Source organism: Panthera leo, chromosome A2 (assembly GCF_018350215.1).
Source record: "Panthera leo isolate Ple1 chromosome A2, P.leo_Ple1_pat1.1, whole genome shotgun sequence".
Classification (NCBI taxonomy): domain Eukaryota; kingdom Metazoa; phylum Chordata; class Mammalia; order Carnivora; family Felidae; genus Panthera; species Panthera leo.
In genome coordinates, this window is record NC_056680.1 from 24,127,192 (window position 1) to 24,150,260 (window position 23,069).

Consider the following 23,069-nt stretch of genomic DNA (forward strand, 5'->3'; position numbering starts at 1 on the left):
GTGCTGATGGCTCAGAGCCTAGAGCCTGCTTCAGATTCTGTGTCCCCTTCTCTCTAGGCCCCTTCCCCACTCATACTCTGTCTCTGTCCTTCTCTCAAAAATAAATAAACATTAAAAAAAAAAAAAAAGAAGTGAGGTAGGGTATTCCCCAAACATCCCTGACTTACAATAGTAATAATAATAACAGCAATGATGGTAATCAACACAATTTATAGCTAGAACCCTTTACTAGAGTCAAAGCACTTTTCACATAAATGCATCATGCTGGCACAGTGACTGCCATTTCATAAATCAAGGCATAGAGGCTCAGACAAGTTATTAAATGGGGGGGGCGGGGTGCGAAGGCATGTCCACACATCTCCTGCTTCTAAATGCTCTGTTCTTCACACACTTTACTTCAGATCATAGAATAATAGCTAGGACTTTCTTCTCCTTAACTTATGAATATGTTGGTAAGTATCATTGAAATACAGAAAAATAAGGTGTTAAAAAAGCCAATTCACTATTATCTCTACTGCCATGGAATTAATATGTTGGCAGATGGAGGTAAGTTGGTACATAGAAAACATCAAGGGAAGTAGCAAAACAAGAAACTTGGCTTTGGGGTCCTTTGAAGCTGGTTTAAAAAGGTAAAATGTTATATTACAAGCTATGTGGTATATATCTGTGTGCGTGTAATTATTATTCCATTGATTTATTGCACACATGTCAAAGAGTGTCTGGGCATTTATACAAGTTAAAACAAACCATCCCAGGAGCCAAGCCACATAGCCACAAACCCAGACAACTTGCCTCCCACCCTTCATTCTACTACCTCCTAAACGCAAATCCCCTGGTAGCAAAAGCCCCTCCTTGCAGAGATGAACCTTTAAGCCAGTGGCATCTGTCCTTTATATCATATTCTAAGAGTAGCCAACTGGCTAGTTGATGGCACAGATTTTCCAGATAAACCAGCAAGGCTCTTCCCATTCTAGAGACAGCCCTCTTCTGTTTTGGCAAGAGCTTTTAGGAATGACCCAGGAATCTAATTGGAAGGAACAATCACATATAACCTCCTCCAAGAATAAGCACCATATCTTTCATATGAGTATAAACTCAGGTCTTTCATTGTAGGGTGTAATGAAACAGAACATATTTCATTCACTGAGTACTTGCCCACTAACTCACCACCAGTTAGGTAGGGAGACTTATTTCTGTCTGTTTCTCCAAGAAGCAGGAAAATCACTTTAATGTACTTTACCCTGTTGGCAAAAATCCTTTGCTTACGATCCAACAATTAGAGGTAATTTCAACCTAAATTGCTTCCCCTTAGAGATGGACATCATTAGGTAACTTTCTCCATTTCCATTTACAAAGATTTTAAAGGAAGAAAAAAGGCAAAAGAAATTTCCTTGGATGTTTCAGCTGATAAAATAATTAATCTCACACACCCAACTTCAAAGCAGGAAACCAGAAAATCTTCTTTGCACATTGAGAATAATTTTTTCTACTTCAAAGCACCATCTCTTTATTGGGTCATTTTAATTATTGAGCATGGGACAGAAGCTATCCTAATGTCACCACTGTCTTTTTCATGAAAAATGTATAGGTCTAATTTGGACTACATTAATTTGAGAGCAGTAAAATACTGAGGAGAGTATAAGAAAAGGGAAAGAGGCCAGAGGATATGGCACTCATCTGTGCAAGGTAGTGAGAGGGAGGTAGTGAGCCTTTCTGAGCTGACTTTTCTTTCTTTCCTGCTGAAAAGGAACCATCAAGAAGCCTGACTCCCTGTTTGAGTAATACCACAGCAGACTGCCTTGCTTCTCAAATTTCCTTCTACCTAATACACAGCAACAGAATTTTACACTAACTTTATTAGTAATGCTGGTATTTCCCCAACCCAACACAACTGTGTGTTGTGAATAACCACTGTGAAAACAAAACTGGACCCCCGTTCTACAACAGGGGTCAGCAAACAATCTGGCCCTGTTCAGAGTACAACTGCTAGAGAGAGGACCAGCCAGGCATTCCAACTCCCACTCAACCCTCTTCCTACAAAATCACAATGCCAGGGCTTGAGAAACTTCTCCTGTACAGGGCCAGAGAGTAAATATTTTCAGTTTTAAGGGCCAGATGGTCTCTGTCGCTATTAAATCATTCTGTTAATGCACAAAAGCAGCTAAAGACAACACGTAGATGACAGGGTGCAGCTATGTTCTAATAAAACTTTATTTACAAAGACAGGTATAAGGCAAGATTTGTCGCACAAGCCATAGTTTTTAACCCCTATTTAGACAAGTGCTAGATAGCAGAAATGTTCTATAGCTGTGCTTTCTCATTCACTAGTCAGTAGTCACATGTGACTATTAAATACTTGAAGTATGGCTAGTGTGCTATGGCTAGCTAATGTGCTAAGAAACTACATTTTAAATCTTACTGAATCTCAAATTTGAATGGCCACATGTGACTAGTGGCTACAGTATTAGCACAGTTCTAGATACTATTCACTGCAGCCTCCTCAAACGAGATACAAGCTGTCTTCCAATTTATGGCATAGTTCAAATGTTTGCCTTGCAAAATTAAGTATCCGTGCTTTCAAATTCACAATAAAACTATATAAAACTGAAAATGATTTTCTTAAATGTGAGATATCTACATCACTGAGGCCAAAATGATCATTTTGGTTTGCAGCAATCAAATAACTGCCTATTAGCCAATGTCAAGGGCATAGGGGCTGAGTCAGGTCCATGCCAAGGCCTATCCAATCTGGAAGTTGTTTCCTTTCACCTCTGGACATTCTGCTGCACCCTGACTGAGGGCACAGGCCTACTCCATGGCCATATTATTTCTAAGGAAAATCTAAACCTCCCCACAGACCCAAAAGCATATACGTACAAAAACACAGCTTAAAGAGTTCAAGAGAGAACATGTAACTCAATTAGATTGCCTTCTCCTACAGTAATCCACTTACCATACTGCCTCAACAGAAAACATCAGGGAGATTCATCGCATTCTTTGCTATTGCCCACATGCAATAATTTATTTTCTGGCAACTGTTTTATTTACATAGTAACTAGCTTGTGTTTTGCCTATCTTAGCAGGCCCAAAGATATAATCCAATGAGGAGAAGCAAGGAAATAGGACAGTAACTTATATTAGGCTTTCTTCTAAGTTTGAATAAGAAATAACAAACCAGCACTTCTTTCCAATTAGCAATAAGTGCACCTCGGAAAAACCTCATTGGCTTAGATACTGCCACTGCACAAAGCTTAAACCAACATTTCTTTCAAGAAACTCATACAAAAATCGACTTTCTTCAATGAGTAAAAGAATCTTGAAAAGTAAAGATACCCTTTAGGAAGTAAGAAACCCCTGGAATCATGGGTGCCAGGACGGGGAACCTATACAGACACACAGTAAGTAAGGCAGATGACATTCTGACTTTTTTATGATTTTCGATAAAACCATTCTAGATCCAATGATTTATTTGTGGTTCCCAAATCCAAAAAACTCTGAAAAAAATGAAAAAAAAAAAATTCCAGAGTGAAGCAAACTCTTTTGGTGGCACAATCAGACATGAACTGATAGTATGCTACTTACACAGTCTTAATTTACCTTACTTTAGTATGCGGAATTTTTTCTCTGCAGATATAGTCATGTGTTTGTTTACAAGGTGTTACTATATCCCCACTGGGAGTTTTATGCAATCTAGGATACATGCAATGGGTCTTACCTTTCTAAAATCCCCGGAATATCTGACATCCAAAACAAATCTGGCCTCAAAGGTTTGGATCTTCTAAAGAAAGCTGTCCAGGTAGGACGTTTTCTATCAACTCAACGTCTGGTGCCTGGCATCGTGAAACAGTGCCTTACCTCAGTCTGAAGGATGGCAGCCCTCTGTTCTTTGGCAGTAAGCGACTCTTTAAGCACTTCAATGTGTTGCTTGCAATCTGAATTTTGATTGCTAAGAGTTTCAAGCTTTGTTTGTAAGGCAAGAAGTTCTGACTCCTTCTTTGAAAGCTCCTGCTTCAGCTGATCAATCTGTGAAACAGCAACAAAATTGCAAGAAATTAGAAGCCACAGTTCCTATTCTTTACATTTGAGAACTACCGATGTCTCTTAATTTTCAATAGTCAGCGATCATTACTCCAACAAGGCAAGCCATGAGTTTGCTTAAAAATGGCCTTGGGGGGCATCTTGGTGGTTCAGTCGGTTTAGCATCCACCTTTAGCTCAGGTCATGATCTCACGGTTCATGAGTTTGAGCCCCACATCAGGCTCACTGCTGTCAGAGCAGAGCCCACTTGGGATCCTCTGTCCCCTTCTGTCTGCCCCTCCCCGGCATGAGCTTTCTCAAAAATAAATAAACATTAAAAAAAAAACCAAAAAGATGGCTTTGGAAGTTCTTACAAGTCTGGAGAGGCTCTGTAAAGATGGCGGAGAGTACAGAAAATAGAAAGGTAAGGTCAGCAGACTGTCTTCTACCATCAACCCCACTCAGAACAAAGCTTCACAGTGGAATGGCGGCTTCCTGAACAGACTTACCCATGAAATCACATATACTATTCACCATTATCCTCAGAAGGGTCAACAGATTGCTAATGAAGGTAATTAACCCAAGACATACCCTGGTCCTTCTCTGCCATTCCACAGTGGAAATGATCATTCAAGGGCATCATTTGACAAAAAAGAATTCTTACCCCCCTCCAAAAAAGTAAGCATTAAAGATTTTTTTGTTTATATTAAATACTGACAAGATACAAAATAACACAAAATGATGTAAAGTATAAGGAAAAATAATACAAGAAACATCCATCATTCAATTCAGCAAAAAGATCATTAGAATTACCTGTGTCCCAACCCATTTCTATCTCCTTCAGAAATAATTATCACCCTCAATTTTGTGTTTGTCATTTTCTTGCTTATCTTTTTACCATATATTTTTTTGCATTTCAACTTTATTTGTTCTGTGTATTTCTTTTTAGTACTTTGCTTTTTTCTACTCAATCTTACGTCCTGAAGATTAAATCATGTTATTGTACATGAAATTTGTTCATTTTCACTGAATTCCACTGTAAGACTTCACCACAATTCATTTGCCCATTCTGCTATTAATAGACATTTTGGTTTGTTTCCAGGTTTTTTTGTTAAAACAAAAAGTGCTATTCTGAACATTCTTATATATATTACCTGGTATATGTAGCAAAAATAATCTAGGAGTTAAATTGCTGGACTACATAGTGTGCACATCCTTAACTTCACTGGGGAACACCAAAATGTTTACCAAAGCTGTTATATTCACTTTCAGGGTCCCAAGCAGTGTGTAAGTGTGCCAGTCATGCCACATCTTCGCCGATGTCTTATGTCACCAGACATTTACATTTGTGCCAGCCTGACAGAGTTGTGGTAAATGATCTCCAAAGATGACTTGTCACTTGTCCACACACGCTGCTCCTCACAACTAGAGGTAGAGTCTGTTTACCCTACTCTTGAACCTGGGCTAAACTGTGGCTTACTTCAACAGCTAGATGCAGCCAAAGTGTCAGCATGCCTGTTCTGGCCCTTGTCTATAGGAGGACGGGCAGCTGGAAGCTGGCCACCATGTTAGAAGTCTAACTGCCCCCTGACCACCAAGCTGTGAAGAAGCCCATACCAGACACATGGACAGGCCAGGCAGAAAGACAGAGAGGCCTGGTAGAAATTGTGGCTCCTTCATCTTGTTCTTGGTCTTAAAGGGAAGAATTTCAATGTTTCATCATTAAGTTTGATGTTTGTTTTAGCTTTTTATAGGCGCTCTTAAGTTTCAGAAAGTTCCCTTTTATTACAACTTTGCCAAGAGTTGTTTTTTTTTAATCATTAAGGAATGTTTAATATTAATAAACATTTTATTCTGTATCTCATGATTTATCACACTTTTCACCTTTAATACGTTATTGTAATGAATTACACTAATGGATTTTTAAAATACTCAGCTCTCTTTGCACAACTATGAATAACTCCACTTAGTCATAATGTACTGTATTTTTTATATGTTACTGGATTCAGCTTGCTATTTTGTCAGGATCTTTCATCTATGTTTATGGATAAGACTGGTTTGTAATTTTCCCATTTTGTGCTGTCCTTGTCAGGTTTTAGTACCAATTTAGAGTGCTCCTTTTTTTAATGTGTTCTGAAATGGTTTGTGTAAAATTAAAATCTTCCCATTACTGTTATTAGAAATCAACAGTAAAATCAGCTAAAGCTGGCATTTTCTTTCTCCAAAGACCATTACTTACTTCATCCATCATTAGTGGTTAAAGGAATATTCATGTTTCTAATTATTTGAATCAATTCTGATAACTTTTTTCTCCTAAGAATTTTTCATTTTATCTAAATACTCACCTTTACCTAGCAGGAAATTTTCATAAAATATCTTTTGATATCATAAGATATCTTTTGATATCTATGGCATCTATGACTGTCTTCGTCATCCTAATACTCTTTAGTTTTACTCTCTTTTTCTTGATGAGTCTCAGCAGAGGCATGTCATGTTAAATAATCTCTTCAAAGAGTCAATTTTGGCTGTGTTGGTCGTCTAACATTCTTATTTTCTTTTTTATAAATTTTTTTTAACATTTTATTTTATTTTTGAGACAGAGAGAGACAGAGCATGAACAGCGGAGGGTGAGGGAGGGAGACACAGAATCTGAAACAGGCTCCAGGCTCTGAGCTGTCAGCACAGAGTCCAATGCGGGGCGTGAACTCACGGACTGCAAGATCATGACCTGAGCCGAAGTCGGACGCTTAACCGACTGAGCCACCCAGGCGCCCCTAACATTCTTATTTTCTATTTCATTAATTTCTTCTTTTATTTTTTAATTATTTCTTTCCTACTACTTTTTTGGATTTATTCTATTTTCTTTTCATAATTTTCTAAGTTAGATACTTATCTAACTTTCACCTTTTTTTCTTTCCAAATACGTCTTAAGACTATAAATTTCCCTGTCAGTATCATTTTAGCTTGATCCCACTAGTTTGATACATAATATTTTTTAAATTTTTTTTTAATGTTTATTTATTTTTGAGACAGAGAGAGACAGAGCATGAATGGGGGAGGGTCAGAGAGAGAGGGAGACACAGAATCTGAAACAGGCCCCGGGCTCTGAGCTGTCAGCACAGAGCCCGATGCAGGGCTCGAACTCACAGACTGTGAGATCATGACCCAAGCCGAAGTCGGACGCTCAACCGACTGAGCCACTCAGGCACCCCAAGTTTGATACATAATATTGATATTGTTGCTCAGTCCTAAATATTTTCTGATCTCCATATATATTATTCTTCAACTCACAAATAATTATGCTTCTTACTCAACAAATACATGGATGTTTCCTAGTTATCTTTGTGTTTTTTCTTGCTTGCTTTGCTTTGTGAATAGAGAACAAGGTCTCTAATACACTAATCATTTGAAATTAGTGTATCTTGCTTTATGACAGAGTATGCGGTCATTTATCATAAATGTATTTTGTGCACTGTGTGCTAGAAAACAATATGTATCCAAAAATTGTTGAGTGCAAGTCTATAATCATTGGCTCAAAAATAGTTTCTTTGCCTTAAAGTCTGTAACACCTTTGTCACAGTTAATATTTGGCTAATGTGTCTTTTTTCATTTTCAATGTATCATTAACTTTATGTTGTAGATGTCTCTTGCAAATAGCATATATCCATATTCTTTTATCCTCTCTGATAAAATTAAATGGAGCATTTATTACCATTACAGACACATGTGATTTATTTCAACCATCTACCTTGTGCTTTCTAAACATATTGTCATTTCTATTTCTCTTCTTTTCGTTCTTGCCTTTTGAAAGATTTTTTTATCCTATTTTTTTTTTGCCTCTACTCATTTAAGACTTATACCTTTATTTATATTTATTTTATTTCATTTATTTCTAACCTTTAGGTTATTACCCTAGAAATTATAGCTTGCTTACATTTTTAACTTACCTAAGTCTAAAGTCAATCTATGCTTACTTTCTTTCAGAAAAATATAAGGATCTTGAGACACTTTCAGTTCAGCCACCATCCCCTTGACATACACGTTATTGCTGTCATGTATTTTAGTTCTTTCCTGTTTTGTTTTTAACTCATCATTACTTTTTTTAAAAAAATTTTTTATGTTTATTTATTTTTGAGAGAGAGAAGCAGCATGCAAGCAGGGGAGGGGCAGAGAGAGAGGGAGACACCGAATCTAAAGCAGGCTTCAGGCTCTGAGCTATCAGCACAGAGCCTGACACGGGCTAGAGCCCACAAACCACAAGATCATGACCTGAGCCAAAGTCGGATGCATAACCGACTGAGCCACCCAGACGCCCGTCATCATTACTTTCTTTATAGTCCATGTTTATTTAGATTTACCACATTTGTCACTATGTTTGTTCAATATTATTCCTTCATATCAGATGTTCTGTTAGAAATCTCCTTATACCTGAAACAAATCATTTAAATTTATTTTAGTGGGATTTTTTTGGTGGCAAACTCCATTTTTTTGTCTAAAAATACCACATCATTCTTTTTTTAATATTGTTGCTGAGCATTAAAAGTAATTTTCTAGGTTAAGTGATATTTTTTTCTCTCAGCCATCTTCTGGCTAACAGAAGCTTTTAAGAAGTCAAGCTATCACTCCAAATTCAATCCTTTACAGGTAATGGGACTTTTCTCCATTAGCTGCTTTTTAAAATAGCTTTATTGAAATATAATTTATATGCCATACAATTCAACCACTTAAGTCACAGAGTTGATGGTATTTAGTATATTCACAGAATTGTGCAATCATCATCATAATCAAACTTTAGTGCATTTTCTTCATTCCAAAAAAGAAACCTCGTAACAATTAGAAGTCACTCTCCATATTCCCCACTCTCTACCCCCAGCCCTAAGCAACTAGTAATATACTTTCTGTTTCTATGAATTAGCCTATCCTGGGAATTTTACATAAATGGAATCTTGTAATATATGTACTTTGTGACTGTCTTCTCTCACATAGCATGACATTTCAAGGTTCATTCATATTGTAGTATGTACCTGTACTTCATTCTTTTTTATTGTTGAATAATACTACACTGAATGAATATGCCACATTTTGTCTATCCATTCACCAGTTGAGGGACACTCACATTGTTTCCATGTTCTGGCTACTATGGATAATGCTTCTAAGAACATTCATATGCAAGTCTGTGTGGACATATGTTTTTATTTCCCTTGTGTACATATATATAGGTGTGGAACTGCTAGGCCATATGATAACTGTATGTTTAGCATTCTGAGGAACTTCTAAACTGTTTTCCAAAATGACTGCACCATTTCACATCCCCACTACCAATATATGAAGGTTCTAATTTCTTCATACTCTCACCAAAACTTGTTAGTCTATCTTTTTACTTATAGCCATTCCAGTGGGTATGAAGTAATATGTCATCGTGGTTTTGATTTCTCTAATGACTAATGATATTAAGCATCTTTTCATATACTTATTAGCCATTCATATATCTACTTTGGACAAATGTTCTAACTGCTTTTTAATTTTTTTAATGTTTATTTAATTTTGAGAGAGAGAGACAGACAATGTGAGTGGGGAAGGGGAGAGAGAGAAACAAGGAGACACAGAATCCAAAGCAGGCTCCAGGCTCCAAGCTGTCAGCACAGAGCTCAACGTGGGGCTCAAGCTCATGAACTGCAAGATTATGACCTGAGCTGATGTCGGACGCTCAACCGACTGAGCCACCCAGGCATCCCTCTAACGGCTTTTTAAAACATTTTCTTTGCCTCTGAGATTTTATGTAAATGGGCAGATTTCTTTTCCTCTTTGGGGTACTCAAAGAGTCCTGAATTTATGGACTTGTATCTATCATTAGTTTTGGAAAATTCTCAGCTTTCCACTCTTCAAATATGGCTTCTGTGTAGTGATTTTGTCCCTACTCCATCTCTCTTTTCCTCTAGAACTCTGATTAGACAGATGCCAAACCTGTTTATTCTGTCTTCTATGTATCTTAATTTATCTTTAATGTATTTCATCTTTTTATCTTTTATTTACTTTATACTACTCTGTTTTCTAGCTCATTAAATGTCTTTTCTGCTATGATCATTCCACAGTTGAACCTATTTATTAAACTTTCAAATTTCCATTTTTATATTTTCCTATTTCTAGACATTCTTTGGTTCTCTTTATTTTTTTATTTTTTTTAAATTTACATCCAAGTTAATTAGCATACAGTGCAACAATGATTTCAGTAGATTCCAGTGATTCATCCCCTATGTATAACACCCAACGTTCCTCCCAGCAAGTGTCTTCCTTAATGCCCCTTACCCATTTAGCCCACCCCCCCACCCACAACCCCTCCAACAATCCTCAGTTTGTTCTCCGTATTTAAGAGTCTCTTAGGTTTTGTCCCCCTCCTTGTTTTTGTATTATTTTTACTTCCCTTCCCTTATGTTCATCTTTTTGTATCTTCAAGTCCTCATATGAGTGAAGTCATATGGTATTTGTCTTTCTCCAATTTCACTTAGCATAATACCCTCTAGTTCCACCTACGTAGTTGCAAATGGCAAGATTTAACTGTTTCTGATTGCCGAGTAATACTCCATTGTGTGTGTACACACACACACACACACACACACCATATCTCCTTTATCCACTCATCTGTCGATGGACATTTGGGCTCTTTCCACAGTTTGGCTATTGTCAATAGTGCTCCTATAAACACTGGGGTGCATGTGCCCCTTCAAAAGAGCACACCTGTATCCCTTGTATAAATACCTAGTAGTGCAATTGCTGGGTCATAGGGTAGTTCTATTTTTAATTTTTTGAGGAACCTCCATACTGTTTTCCAGAGTGGCTGCACCAGTTTGCATTCCCACCAGCAGTGCAAAAGAGACCTCCTTTCTTCACATCCTTGCCAACATCTGTTGTTGCCTGAGTTGTTAATTTTAGCCATTCTGACTGGAGTGAGGTGGTATCTCATTGTGGTTTTAATTTGTATTTCCCTGATGATGACTGATGTTGAGCATTTTTTCATGTGTCTGTTAGCCATCTGGATGTCTTCTTTGGAAAAGTGTCTAGTCATGTCTTTTGCCCATTTCTTCACTGAATTATTTGTTTTTGGGGGTGTTGAGTTTGTTAAGTCCTTTATAAATTTGTGCTTGATATCTTTATAGTTTCTTTCCCCTTATTCATATTTTTAATCACCTCTGTTATTTGTTTAAACATATTAAACATGCTTATTTCATAGTGTTTGTCTTAAAACTCCCACTTCTGAAGTCCTTGCCTTCTGATTCTACTGTTTGTTCTTTCTACCAGCTATCAATTATGGTAGCTTTTTTTGTTTGTTTTCAAACTTGGTGATTTTTAAAAGATTTTTACTGTGTGCTCGTTTCTTGGACTCTTATCTGGAGAAAAACTTTGAGGTCTAAGTTGAACATGTGGGCCTTCAGAGCATTTGTCTCTGCCGATACCTGGGGCACTATCAACCAAGGACCCCTTTAAACTCTGTTCTCTACTTGAAGTTTTTGGATCACCTCACATTGTACGTTGGTGCAAGGGCTATCTGTGGTTATGGATTCTTAAAACTAGTTTTTTTTTACCTTTCACTTTGCTCAAAGTTTTAAAATAGATTATTTTCCCTGGATTCTCCTAGTCTAGGTGGAAGAAACATACGGTGGGGAGGTTTTTAGTTTACCCTTGTACTAAGAGTGTGGCTGTCTGGGATCCCAGTTTAATGTGGTAGCGGAATTCCTACCGCTCTTCCTCTTGAACAGACCCAGGCTTCTGTCTTTTTACTTCAGTGCCCCATGACTGTGGAAATTAATGCTCAAGTTCACATATCTAGCAAATGCCAACAAGAAGATAGAACCAGTGCTCTATTATCACTCCAGCCCTCTGCTCTGGCTTAGTTTTGACCCTTGAGATTCTTCCTAACTTCACAGTTCATAAGTACATTTTTAAATTTATCTTTTGAAAATATATTTCATCCAGCACTTTTTTTTCTTTTCAGCAATTAAAACTTGCATAAACAAGAACCAAGCTACTGACAATAACTGTTAAGAATGAATGGAGTGGGGTATACAAAGAAATAAGACCCCTTACCTTTGTAATTGTTCAGGCTGTGCAATTCACTAGAAAGGTTGAGATGGAGTTTCATTTGCAGGATGAAATCAGACTAGATTAGCAGACAAATAGGTTTCATCTTGCTTGCAAAATTTAAAGATTTAGTAGTGACTGGCAGTCATGAGAAGGATTCTGACCATGCTTAAAGATTCACTGAGAGGGACTTGTGATTATCAATTTGCTCTGAGTATGTGTGAACAGATGGTGGCACTGACCAGATATATACATTACATGAAACACAGTTTTTTCTTTATAATTTAATGAATCCTGAGTCTGTTATCATTTTTACCTGCAATAAAAGTAAGTTCCATTTCTCTCTCATGCGCTGTCTCCCATATAATAAGAGCTGAGTATAAATAAAAAGAGGGAAAATCTAAACTAGGATTAACTAAAATTACAAAAGAAATTAAATATGTTGTGATCAGCAAGATCAGCATTCTTTTCTCTTTTTTTAATGTTTATTTATTTATTTTTAAGAGAAAGCACAAGCAGGGGAGGGGGAAGGGGGGAGAGAGAGAGACAGAATTTGAAGTAGGCTCCAGGCTCTGAGCTGTCAGCAGACAGCCTGACACAGGGCTTGAACCCACAAACTGTGAGATCATGACCCGAGCCAAAATTGGACGCTTAACTGACTGGGCCACCCAGGTGCCCCCATATCAGCATACTTCCCATGAGGTATGTTCTAAATCACAGGCAGTTGCAGCTGATAGCACAGTATCTAGTTGATTCCACATATTAAACTGATTCATCTTAAAATAAAGCTAAAAAACACTTTGAACTTTAAATACCTAAGCAAAGATGATGTTTATAGTATTAAAAAATGATTTGGGCTAACTTCTACAAGTATCAGAGTAGAAATCTAGTGTAAGAATGGGGTACTGAGAGAGAAATTTAAATGAAATTAACTTGATCAACAGAATGGCATTTAATAGGAAGGAAGAACATGACAGGTTCTACATACACCTACTTTATTCAATAAAAATAGATTGATAATGACAAAACTATTTCAGTCTATAAATATTAAATAGACATTTGCTTTAAATAGCTTTCAGACTATCACTGCCATGAGGTAAATTTTAAATAAATATTTAATGCAGACAATAACAGAAGAGGGCTTTTCTAAGGGGAATATAGTTACAGGGTAGAAAATCATATTCTTCCATAAAAAATATGCCTTGTGCTTCTTTTATAGCCATAAACTCAATAAAAATGGAAAGTGATGCAATCAAACATACATGGGAACTGAGGCTGGGGAAGATCTGTCTCTGTGATGGCAAGAAGAAAAGCCAATCGGAATTACATCACATGCTTTATATGAAGTCCATGTGGACATCAGGAACACTTCATCTCGTCTGAAAGTTCTTCCACCACTTACGTCTGTGACACAACCAACACCCTGAAAACATTCCCTTGCCAAGGAAAACAGCTTCTTTTTCACTGCAGATACAGCTCTCATGTCTAGAAAGTGATATGCTTATTATCATGCCGTTTGGGTTATGAGGTTTGTAATCCTTCGGAGGTTAATAAGAAAATGTGTTACAAATTCAGAATAAAAGAAGAGATCTAAGACAGCAGAGTGGTGTCTTTGGCAAACTCTGAAAACAGAGGGAGTGACTAATACAGAAGTACTGAGATCAGTAGATGAAAAATGTAAAAATGTGTTACACTGGAAACAAAGCCTCAAATAGAACAGGGGATACCATCAATCTTTCCTTGCCAGAAAAACAATTATTTACATGGTAAATTCCATTCTTAAAGGTTTAACAGTGCTCCTGAAGGTAACTCATGCTTTCCATTGCCTCTAGATTCTGTTCTCACAGTCTGAGTCCTCTAAGTTTTGGAGCTAAGAGTAGAAATTGGAGTTCCTAGAAACTGGAGGCCCAGGAGGCCTCCCAGAGTCTCAGTTCTCAGGGAAAACAGGCATATGCCAAAGGCCTTGCAAGATGCAGGGATTTCCATCCTGGCCAACTATGTCTGATATTCATGCCTTTGCACAAGTTGAGATTCTAAACTCTATTTTACATTTTTGCAATTCACCTTCTACCTTTGCAAACATGTTGTGTCATGTTTTTTTTTTTATGATATCATATTTATAAAAGCAATTAGGGTCTTCAGTGCTACTTAACTTAATCACAAAGTTTTCAAGAGGCTCTACCAGTCCCAGTCATCTGTTCAGGATCAAATGGAGGTAAAATGCAGTAAAGCTTTACTTATTTTAATAATTAATGCAAGCAGCACTCCTTTATATACCACAACATTGTCTCCATATCAGATTTTCACTGAAACATTTAAAACTATCTATTCTAACATACTTTTATATTTAAAAATAAGTTTATATACAAGAATTATTATTAGCTGCCTTTATTACCTACTTAGAACAAATAATTACATATTGAGATGGAGACTGATTTGAGGTCATGCCCTGTTAATGAAAAGCAATCAAATGCTGAGTCAATTTTATCACCAATGGGTCATAAAAACAATTTTCAGCTAAAATGTCCCCCCTAAAAACCAAATGAGAACATAAATATGTGTTTATCCAATTTTAGGATTTTTTTTCATAATCAGGTTGAATTTTTGTATCTTATTTTTTTTAATTTTTTAAAAGGTTTATTTATATTTGAGAGAGAGAGAGAGAGAGAAAGAAACAGTACGCAAGCAGGGGAGGGGCAGAGAGAGACAGAGACAGAGTCTGAAACAGGCTCCAGGCTCTCAGCTGTCAGCACAGAGCCTGATGCCAGGCTGGAACCCGTGAACCATGAGACCATAACCTAAGCTGAGGTCGGACGCTTAACTGACAGAGCCACTCAGGTGCCCATTATTTTTTTTATTTAAAAGTATCAAACTTCCAAATAATCATAATAGAACTCATTTTAGATTTCTATTAAAGAAATACTCAGATTGAAAAGCACTTCCAAGCCCACTGCCTTTGCAAACAGTAATCACTCCTAAGGAGCCTCTCCAAAACACCAGGTAAGAAGTTCCCTGGGGTACTTTTAAAAAGCTTTCTAGGTGCGCCTGAGTGGCTCAGTCATTTGAGCATCCAACTTCGGCTCAGGTCATGATCTCACTGGCTCATGAGTTCGAGCCCTGCATTGGGCACTGTGTTGACATCTCAGAGCTTGGAGCCTGCTTTGGATTCTGTGTCTCCCTCTCTCTCTGCCCCTTCCCGCTTGTGCTCTCTCTGTCTCTCAAAAATAAATAAACATTACAAAAAAAATTTTTTTTTAATCCAAAGTAAAAAGCTTTCTATATATTCACTGCAAACAGCAAGAAGACATAACAATATTTAGCTGCAATTTCAGATTTGGTTCCCAGAGTTCCACTCCCCTCCTTATGCAGCATTTCATAAGAATTTCTGAAATGTTCTACCAAGACTCTGAGTCTTTGTAAACCATTAAAACAACGGTTTCTAAAGTTAACTATCCCTGCCTCAAATCCAGCATTTTTTGCTAGTTGGGATCCAAAGTCACTTTCTGATTTCCATTTCTATCACTGCCTCACTAAACCCAATGAGTTTCAAAACTACATTTCTGTTTCCGAAGTTTCAGAGCCTCTAGGTGTTTGCAATTTAAATCTAACATTTTTTCCCCTTTTGGAAAATCTGCCATTTCACATAGACATGAGCTCTTCCCACTTCCTCCCCTGTGTGGAGCTGGGGTAGGATGGTATTTTTACTTATCCTTCTAAGTTTGCTCAGTCACTGATTTCAGTTTGCATTCTTCACCAGACCTGTCATTGCTGTTTTGACAATCTGGTTATTTAGACAAACAAACAAAACAAACAAACAAACAACACTAACTAAGCCTAAATAACTTTCATTACTCCAGCCAGAAGTGAACTCTCCTCCCACCCAATCTTTGGGGTAGTTTTTCCAGTACATTTCTTACTTTCCCAACTAAGTGGTCAGTATTGGCTTTGAAGTGAGTAATATTTTGAATATGCACTACTTTTAGAGCCCCTCAGTAGCTAGCTCAGTGCCATGTGCTAAAACCAAGGCTTAGTAAGTCTTTGAGGAACACAGAGATCCAAAATCCATCACTGAAAGTTTTATCCATGCAACTCTGCATAAATGAAAGAGTTCAAGAGACTAATGTTGACATTAAACAATTGTTCTATCAATGTGCATACATAATCATTGCAAGAATTAGCTCTTCAGATATCTGTAATGATGTTGACAAGCAACATATTCATATAAATTCTGTAGAAAAGTTATCCCAATAGGCCACAATGGACCATAAACTATGCTAGTCATCCAATTTTAAAGGGTATCAATCCATGCCTCTAAAATTTAACAAGTTCCATGACAAATGATTTACCCAACTGGAATCAGTTCACACAGACTCTGGGATCCCACAAAACACAAAACACAAAGCACTCAGGACTAAATTCTTAGCAATTTAGTAATTATAAATACTTCCTCAATAATAATGGGCATAATTATTAATTACGTTTTTGAGCCAGGCATTTTAATTACATTATTTCATTTAAACCTCTACGTCTCCCTCTTAAGGATTATGGTATTGCCCCATTTTATACAAGAAGAAAGTGGTTGCATGACATAACTCACTCCTCAAGGCCATTCAACTAGAAAAGGCAGGCTAGAGATCTGCCAGAGTCCACTGTAGGTGTCAGCCTGCACTCTTTCCCCCTTACTCCATTTCTCTACTCAAACATCCTTCTGACCTAACCACTTTTGGAAGAACTCTAAAAAGTAATCAGACATTAAAAGTTAAAACCAACTCAAGGACTGATAGTCTCTCAGACACCTGTGGGCTAATAAGGTAAAGAGTTGCTTGCTGAAGACCATATGCATATATGGTTATTCACCTGGACAAATTTCATGGCATTTTTAGTTGTAGAAGTGGCTTGAACTATCTTCCACTGTTGAATGACAGGATGAGATGAAAGGGTTAAGTCAAAACAGTAATTTTCCCAGACATTATGAGTTCACTCGTATCTTCATAGTTTCATTGCAAGAGTGAATGGTCATCATTTGGTCAACAGGCTACCCTACCACTATGCTTGCTGTACCCCAGCTCAACTCTCTGAGAGGGAAGGACTACAAAAAGAAACTAGAAGGGAGAGTTGAACAGGGAAGCCCATTCTCCATTTTGTGGAACTCCTTGAAAGGAAAAGGTTACATTCAAACCCACTAGACACTCTCCTCAGATCTCCCTCAATTCCTTGATCCAAAGTTTTAATCATAATCTCAACGTCAACTTATAAGTGGAAAGTTGGCAGAAGTAAGGAAAATTTTTGTTTTTTCCCTGGAGAAACGCACATACATACACACAGAGACATATGTGGTGAAGTAGATGCTGGATATTACTATTTCCTCTCTATAATTTGCAAATTCTCTGCAATAAATATGCATGTATTTCACAATGATAAAAATCATACTATCATTTAAACATTTTTTTTTCTCTCCACTTCCACTGCTTCCTCACAGAAGTCTGCATGACTCTTAACTCTGCTGCATTTTATAAGGCAACAAACAAAAATAAAACTTAGAACAATCAATAACAGGGGTGCTTAAGAACACATGGTAAAAAAAAAGAATTTTTAAAAATCGGTGTGGTTATTATTTCCAGAAGCAAAATGGTTTAAATTCAGGGATAAATAAAAGCATCTGAAACTCTCAAAAGATCTATTTGGGGCAATTCATAAATTAATAATTATGCATAGGTAAAAGTAATAGCTGTTCAGTTCATGTGCAGCCCAAAGTTTAATTTTGAAAAATAACAAGCCAAATTCCTTAAAACTGGGAATACCAATATAAATCAATGGAATGGGTTACTATAATTATACTTTATAAATATTCTATAGCAACAGATATCAACAATATAAAACTGGGAATACCAATATAAATTAATGGAATGGGTTACTATAATTATACTTTATAAATATTCTATAGCAACAGATATCAACAATATAGTAACACTATCAACAACAATGACCATCATTTACTGAATGTTTTCTAGAGATCAATCAAGGGACTAAGTGCTTTAAATGCATAATCTCTTGGAATTGTGAAAGCAATCAATGATGCAGCTCTCTGCTTTTTTCCATTCCTATTTCATGGATGAAGAAACTGAGGCTTAAAGAAGCTGAATAATTTAAGCGAATTTAAACATTAGGATGCAAAATCAGTTCTGCCTTAAACACTATGCTAAAACCAAAATGTCTTTATACCATTGAAGTGAGTTAAATTGGCTTCCAAGATCAACACCTTCTGAGACAGTCACCTTCTTAGGGATGGGTCAAAATTTGGCAATGACAGAAACTTTGCAAAAATAGCAAACTTATGAAAACTCAGGAAATTTGGAAGACAGGGGACTATTCAAAATAAATGTTAATTCCCAAGACATCAAAGTTACTCATTAGAAAATCTTGAACACCTTAATTAGTAGAAATCTGAACGAAAATGTTCCCCGATTTCCTTTTGGAATCTACACTTCTGAACTAACAATCTTCTGCCTTCTTCATTATTGTCCACGTATTTCATGATATCACATAAAACCAGTTATGTGGGTATTTGGGGAAGTATGTATGTAAATCATAACTTTCCAGTCACATTAAGAGTATAAAAGTTTGTAACATTGGGCCATACCTTGGTTTTCATGAACTTGGAGTGACTTTTGTAAACCTCTATTTGTTTGATCTCTTCTTCACGGTCCTCAGTGTTCAGCACACCATTGGCTTTTAGCATCTGGATCTCATCCTCCAGATCCCTTATGTTTCGCTCTAATGAAGCAATTTTTGTGTCCTATTGTTAAAAGAGAGAGACAGAGTGAGAAAGAGAGAGAAAATTGTTTTTTCAGTATTATCAAAACAGAATTTCAGAAAGTAATTTTGGGAGTAATACATTAACTATGGTATAGACATAGCCCTGAATTCAGAACAATTTATGTTTTTCACTTCTGAGGATTGTTTGTGAGATTATTCTTTTAGCACCCAATAAAGATCATATGTCAATACAATATGGAGAGTTGCCTAGATAGGTTTGTCTAATATCTGGGAATCAGATTACCAAAGCAACAAGGATAAAAGCAATCTAACGTGTTAATACACACACACACACACACACACACACACACAACACGCACACACACACACACAGACACACACACACACTATTTAAGTGGACTAATTTGTAATTTCAGATGTAGTTTACCAGCATATAATTTCTAGTCTACTTGTAAACATAAAAATGGTTTGTTCATGCATTCATTCTATAGCTGGATTTATAAGGCATGATTGGAATTGACTCTGACAGAGAAGAAAATTAAAATCTACTAATGAGAAGGATTCTCATCTAGAATACAGACATCAGTGCAATTAAATAACTAAATCCTGATATACTAAATATTGAAAATTTATAGCAACCAAAATATCACAATGTCATGATTTATTTGGCAAGCAGCTCCCTGAGTGACAAAAACATTGCTACCTTGAAGGTCATCTCTAACCTACTGACTTTTGGAGTTAAAAAACTAGAAACATTACACTCAAATGTGGGATTGAGAAAAAAAACCCAACCATATGGAATTTTTTTAAGGAAATGACAGACCCTATACACAAGATAGAGCATAGTAAGAAATGAGGCGTTAGAAAGAGAAGAGAGGGCTCTTAAAGGGGAAAAACCCTTCTCCAACCTCAGGTATTAATCTCCAATCAGTTTTGGGAAGGAATCATGTTGAAAGTTTGACTGTAGGTTTCCTATCTACTTTTATTGTACAGACCCAAGGAGCTGCTATTACATTTGTATTTGAATGTTAATGAAAAACAAACTACGATCTAATTTTTTTTTATCAATTCATTTTCAAGAATCTAAAAGACTAAAGAGTTCCAAAAATAAAGACAATGAGTGGCCTATTCTATTTATAACTAACTCATATGAAAAACTTTGCAACAAATACATCTGTCCTGATTTTGTGGCTATTTTCTACCTTAATTTCCTCTATTGTATGGCCTATGGCATGTCTCAGGGAGCAATATAATAATCATTACATTGTCATCATCATTAAATAGAGGAAAATGAGGAGAAACAAATACTTATTGAGTCCCACTGTGTGCAAACATCCAAGTGCTCTAAATGCCGAAGACATTTTTATCAATTCTCAGAAAAACCTCAAGAAGATGAAATAAAAAGACTCTGAAATTTGCAAGATTATTATGGAATGTTATATCCTATAGCATTTCGTTCTCCTTTTGAAAATAATATTGTTATTTTTTCCAGTTATAAAAGTAATACACCTTAAATTCGTAGAAAATGAAGAAAATCCCCTCTAATCTTACCATCAAGAGATAACCATCACTAATGTTTTATGTACTGCTGCCAGGATTTTTCTATTTTTAGATGCAATTTCCAGAAATCTTGTATGCTGCCAGTTTGAGTGAAGTGAGTGTCAAGGACTAAATGTCTACGTGCCTCCAAAATTCCTATGTTGAAGCTCTAACCCCTAATGTGCTGGAGATGTGATGGTATTTGGAGATGAGGCCTTTGGGAGGTGATCAGTGTTACACGAGGTCATGAGGATGAGGCCCTTGTCAGAAGAGACACTAAAGAGCTTGTTCTCTCTCTCTCTCTGCCCTGTGAGGGCACAGCAAGAAGGTGGCCATCTGTGAGCCAGGAAGAGACCCCTCACCAGAACCGAACCTTGTTGGCATCCTGATCTGGGACATCCAGCCTCCAGAACTGGGAGAAAATACATTTCTGTTTTTTAAGTCCCCCAGAAGTGGTATTTTTTCATAGCAGCCCAAGGTGATGAATGTAGGGAGGCATCTTTAGTGACTCTTTTGAGTTCTGAGCTATGAGAGCTCTGCAGATAAAAAGAGAAGCAATAATAAAAAGGCTACCAGGGGCACCTGGATGGCTCAGTCAGTTGAGCATTCAACTTCAGCTCAGGTCATGATCTCACAGTTTGTGAATTCAAGCCCCACATCAGGCGCACTGCTGTTAGCACAGAGTCCACTTCGGATCCTCTGTCCCTGCCTCCTCTCTGCCCTTTCCCCGCTCACACTCCTTCTCTCTCACTCTCAATCTCTCTCTCTGTCTCTCAAAAATAAATAAACGTAAAAAAAAGGCTGCGGATACTTTCAATAATAGCCAAATTATGGAAAGAGCCTAAATGTCTATCAACTGATGAATGGATAAAGAAGATGTGGTTTATATATACAATGGAATATTACTTGGCAATGAGAAAGAATGAAATCCTGCCATTTGTAGCAACGTGGATGGAAATGGAGGGTATTATGCTAAGTGAAATAAATCAGTCAGAGTAACACAGATATCATATGTTGTCACTCATATGTGGAACTTGAGAGACTTAACAAAAGACCATGGTCGGAGGGGAAATAGTTACAAACAGAGAGGGAAGGTGGCAAACTATAAGAGACTCTTAAATACAGAGAACAAACTGAGGGTTGATGGGGGTTGCAGGGGAGAGGGGAAAATGGGTGATGGGCATTGAGGAGGGCACTTATTGGGATGAGCCCAATAAGTGTATGTAAGTGATGTATGTAAGTGATGTAAGTGATGAATCACAGGAATCTACCCAAAAAGCAAGAGCACACTGTAAACACTGTATGCTAGCCACTTAATAATAAATTATATTTTTAAATGATAATAAATAAATAATAAATAAAGGGTCTACTGGAAAAAAATAATTAAAAAATTAAAAAAGGAAACACTTATTGAACACATTGTATAGGCAAAGTACTATTCTGGGATATATTTATATATAAAAATATATAAAAGTACATAAAATATTATATATGCATACATATCAGATATATGAAAATAATTTGGATTTTATGCATATGTAAATACATATTTATATAAAAATAAATAATTTGGATAATAAAAAATAAAAATTAAAAATTAAAAATTAAAAAAGGCTGCAGAGAAAGAACTTCTAAGTGTTCATAAGAGCCTTCTAAACAAATGGGAGCCATTTTAAATCAAAATTTTTTCTGACTATAAAATTAAAATATGCTCATTATAGAAAACTTGAAAAGCTATATAGATAATTATGACTGTACACAATCCCATCACCCAGATATACCCACTATTAACACTTTTATTTATACCCATGAAAGCCTTAGGATTATATTATTACTTTAAGATATATAAAAAGATAGATATCAATTAAAACCCTAATCAATATGACAGAGATTTTCTCTTTTTTAAATACAATCTTTTAGCATCTATAAATATCTAAGTACAATCTTTACAAGAGTTTAACTGTAAGTTAAGTGTGAAAGAAAAATCAATGCTTTTCTAACCCAAAATCTTCCGGGATTTCAGACCCAAGTCTGAAGTGAGCATATTTATATGTATGTATGTACATATGTATACACAAATATACATGTATAAAGACATATGTGCAATACACTTTGTGGTCCTCATGTCTTACACGTTAATGTTTTCATACACTTAGATTTTCAGGTGTCAATCACATAGGTATGGGGAGAAGAAATCTTCACCTTTCCCACTGGTCAAATCCTGAGGCTTTAGTTAGCAATGACCACAACTACCAACTTCTAACTGGGTTGGAAGGAGCTTTTCACTGCACTTTAAAAAATTGCATACTGCTAAAGAAAGATCAGAACAGGGTTAAGATAGAAAGTTTTGTGACATGAAAAAAATTATCTTGACCTATACACATCTGAAGTAAATTTTCACTAAACAGTAAAACACATAAGAGGAGGTGGGTAGGGCAATGGGGTAAATTGGTGATAGGCATTAAGGAAGGCACTTGTTGGCATGAGCACTGGGTATTATATGTAAGTGATGAACCACTGGATTCAAGTCCTGAAACCAATACTACACTGTATATTAACTAACTTGGATCTAAGTAAATAAATTTTATAAATCTATTATAAATAGAATATTTTTAACTTTTACAAATTTTCTTTTTTTAATGTTTATTTATTTTTGAGAC

General features: G+C 36.4%; 1 protein-coding gene across 1 annotated transcript in view; it reads right to left on the reverse strand.

Annotated features, from left to right (window-relative positions):
* Positions 1-23,069, reverse strand: part of ERC2 (ELKS/RAB6-interacting/CAST family member 2) — a 792,499-nt gene that overhangs the window by 495,457 nt on the left and 273,973 nt on the right. The window contains exons 4-5 of the mRNA XM_042929693.1: positions 18,734-18,889; positions 3,856-4,023 (exon numbers count right to left, since the gene is read on the reverse strand). Of these exons, the coding sequence (XP_042785627.1) occupies positions 3,856-4,023; positions 18,734-18,889 (324 nt within the window). The remainder of the gene's footprint in view (positions 1-3,855; positions 4,024-18,733; positions 18,890-23,069) is intronic.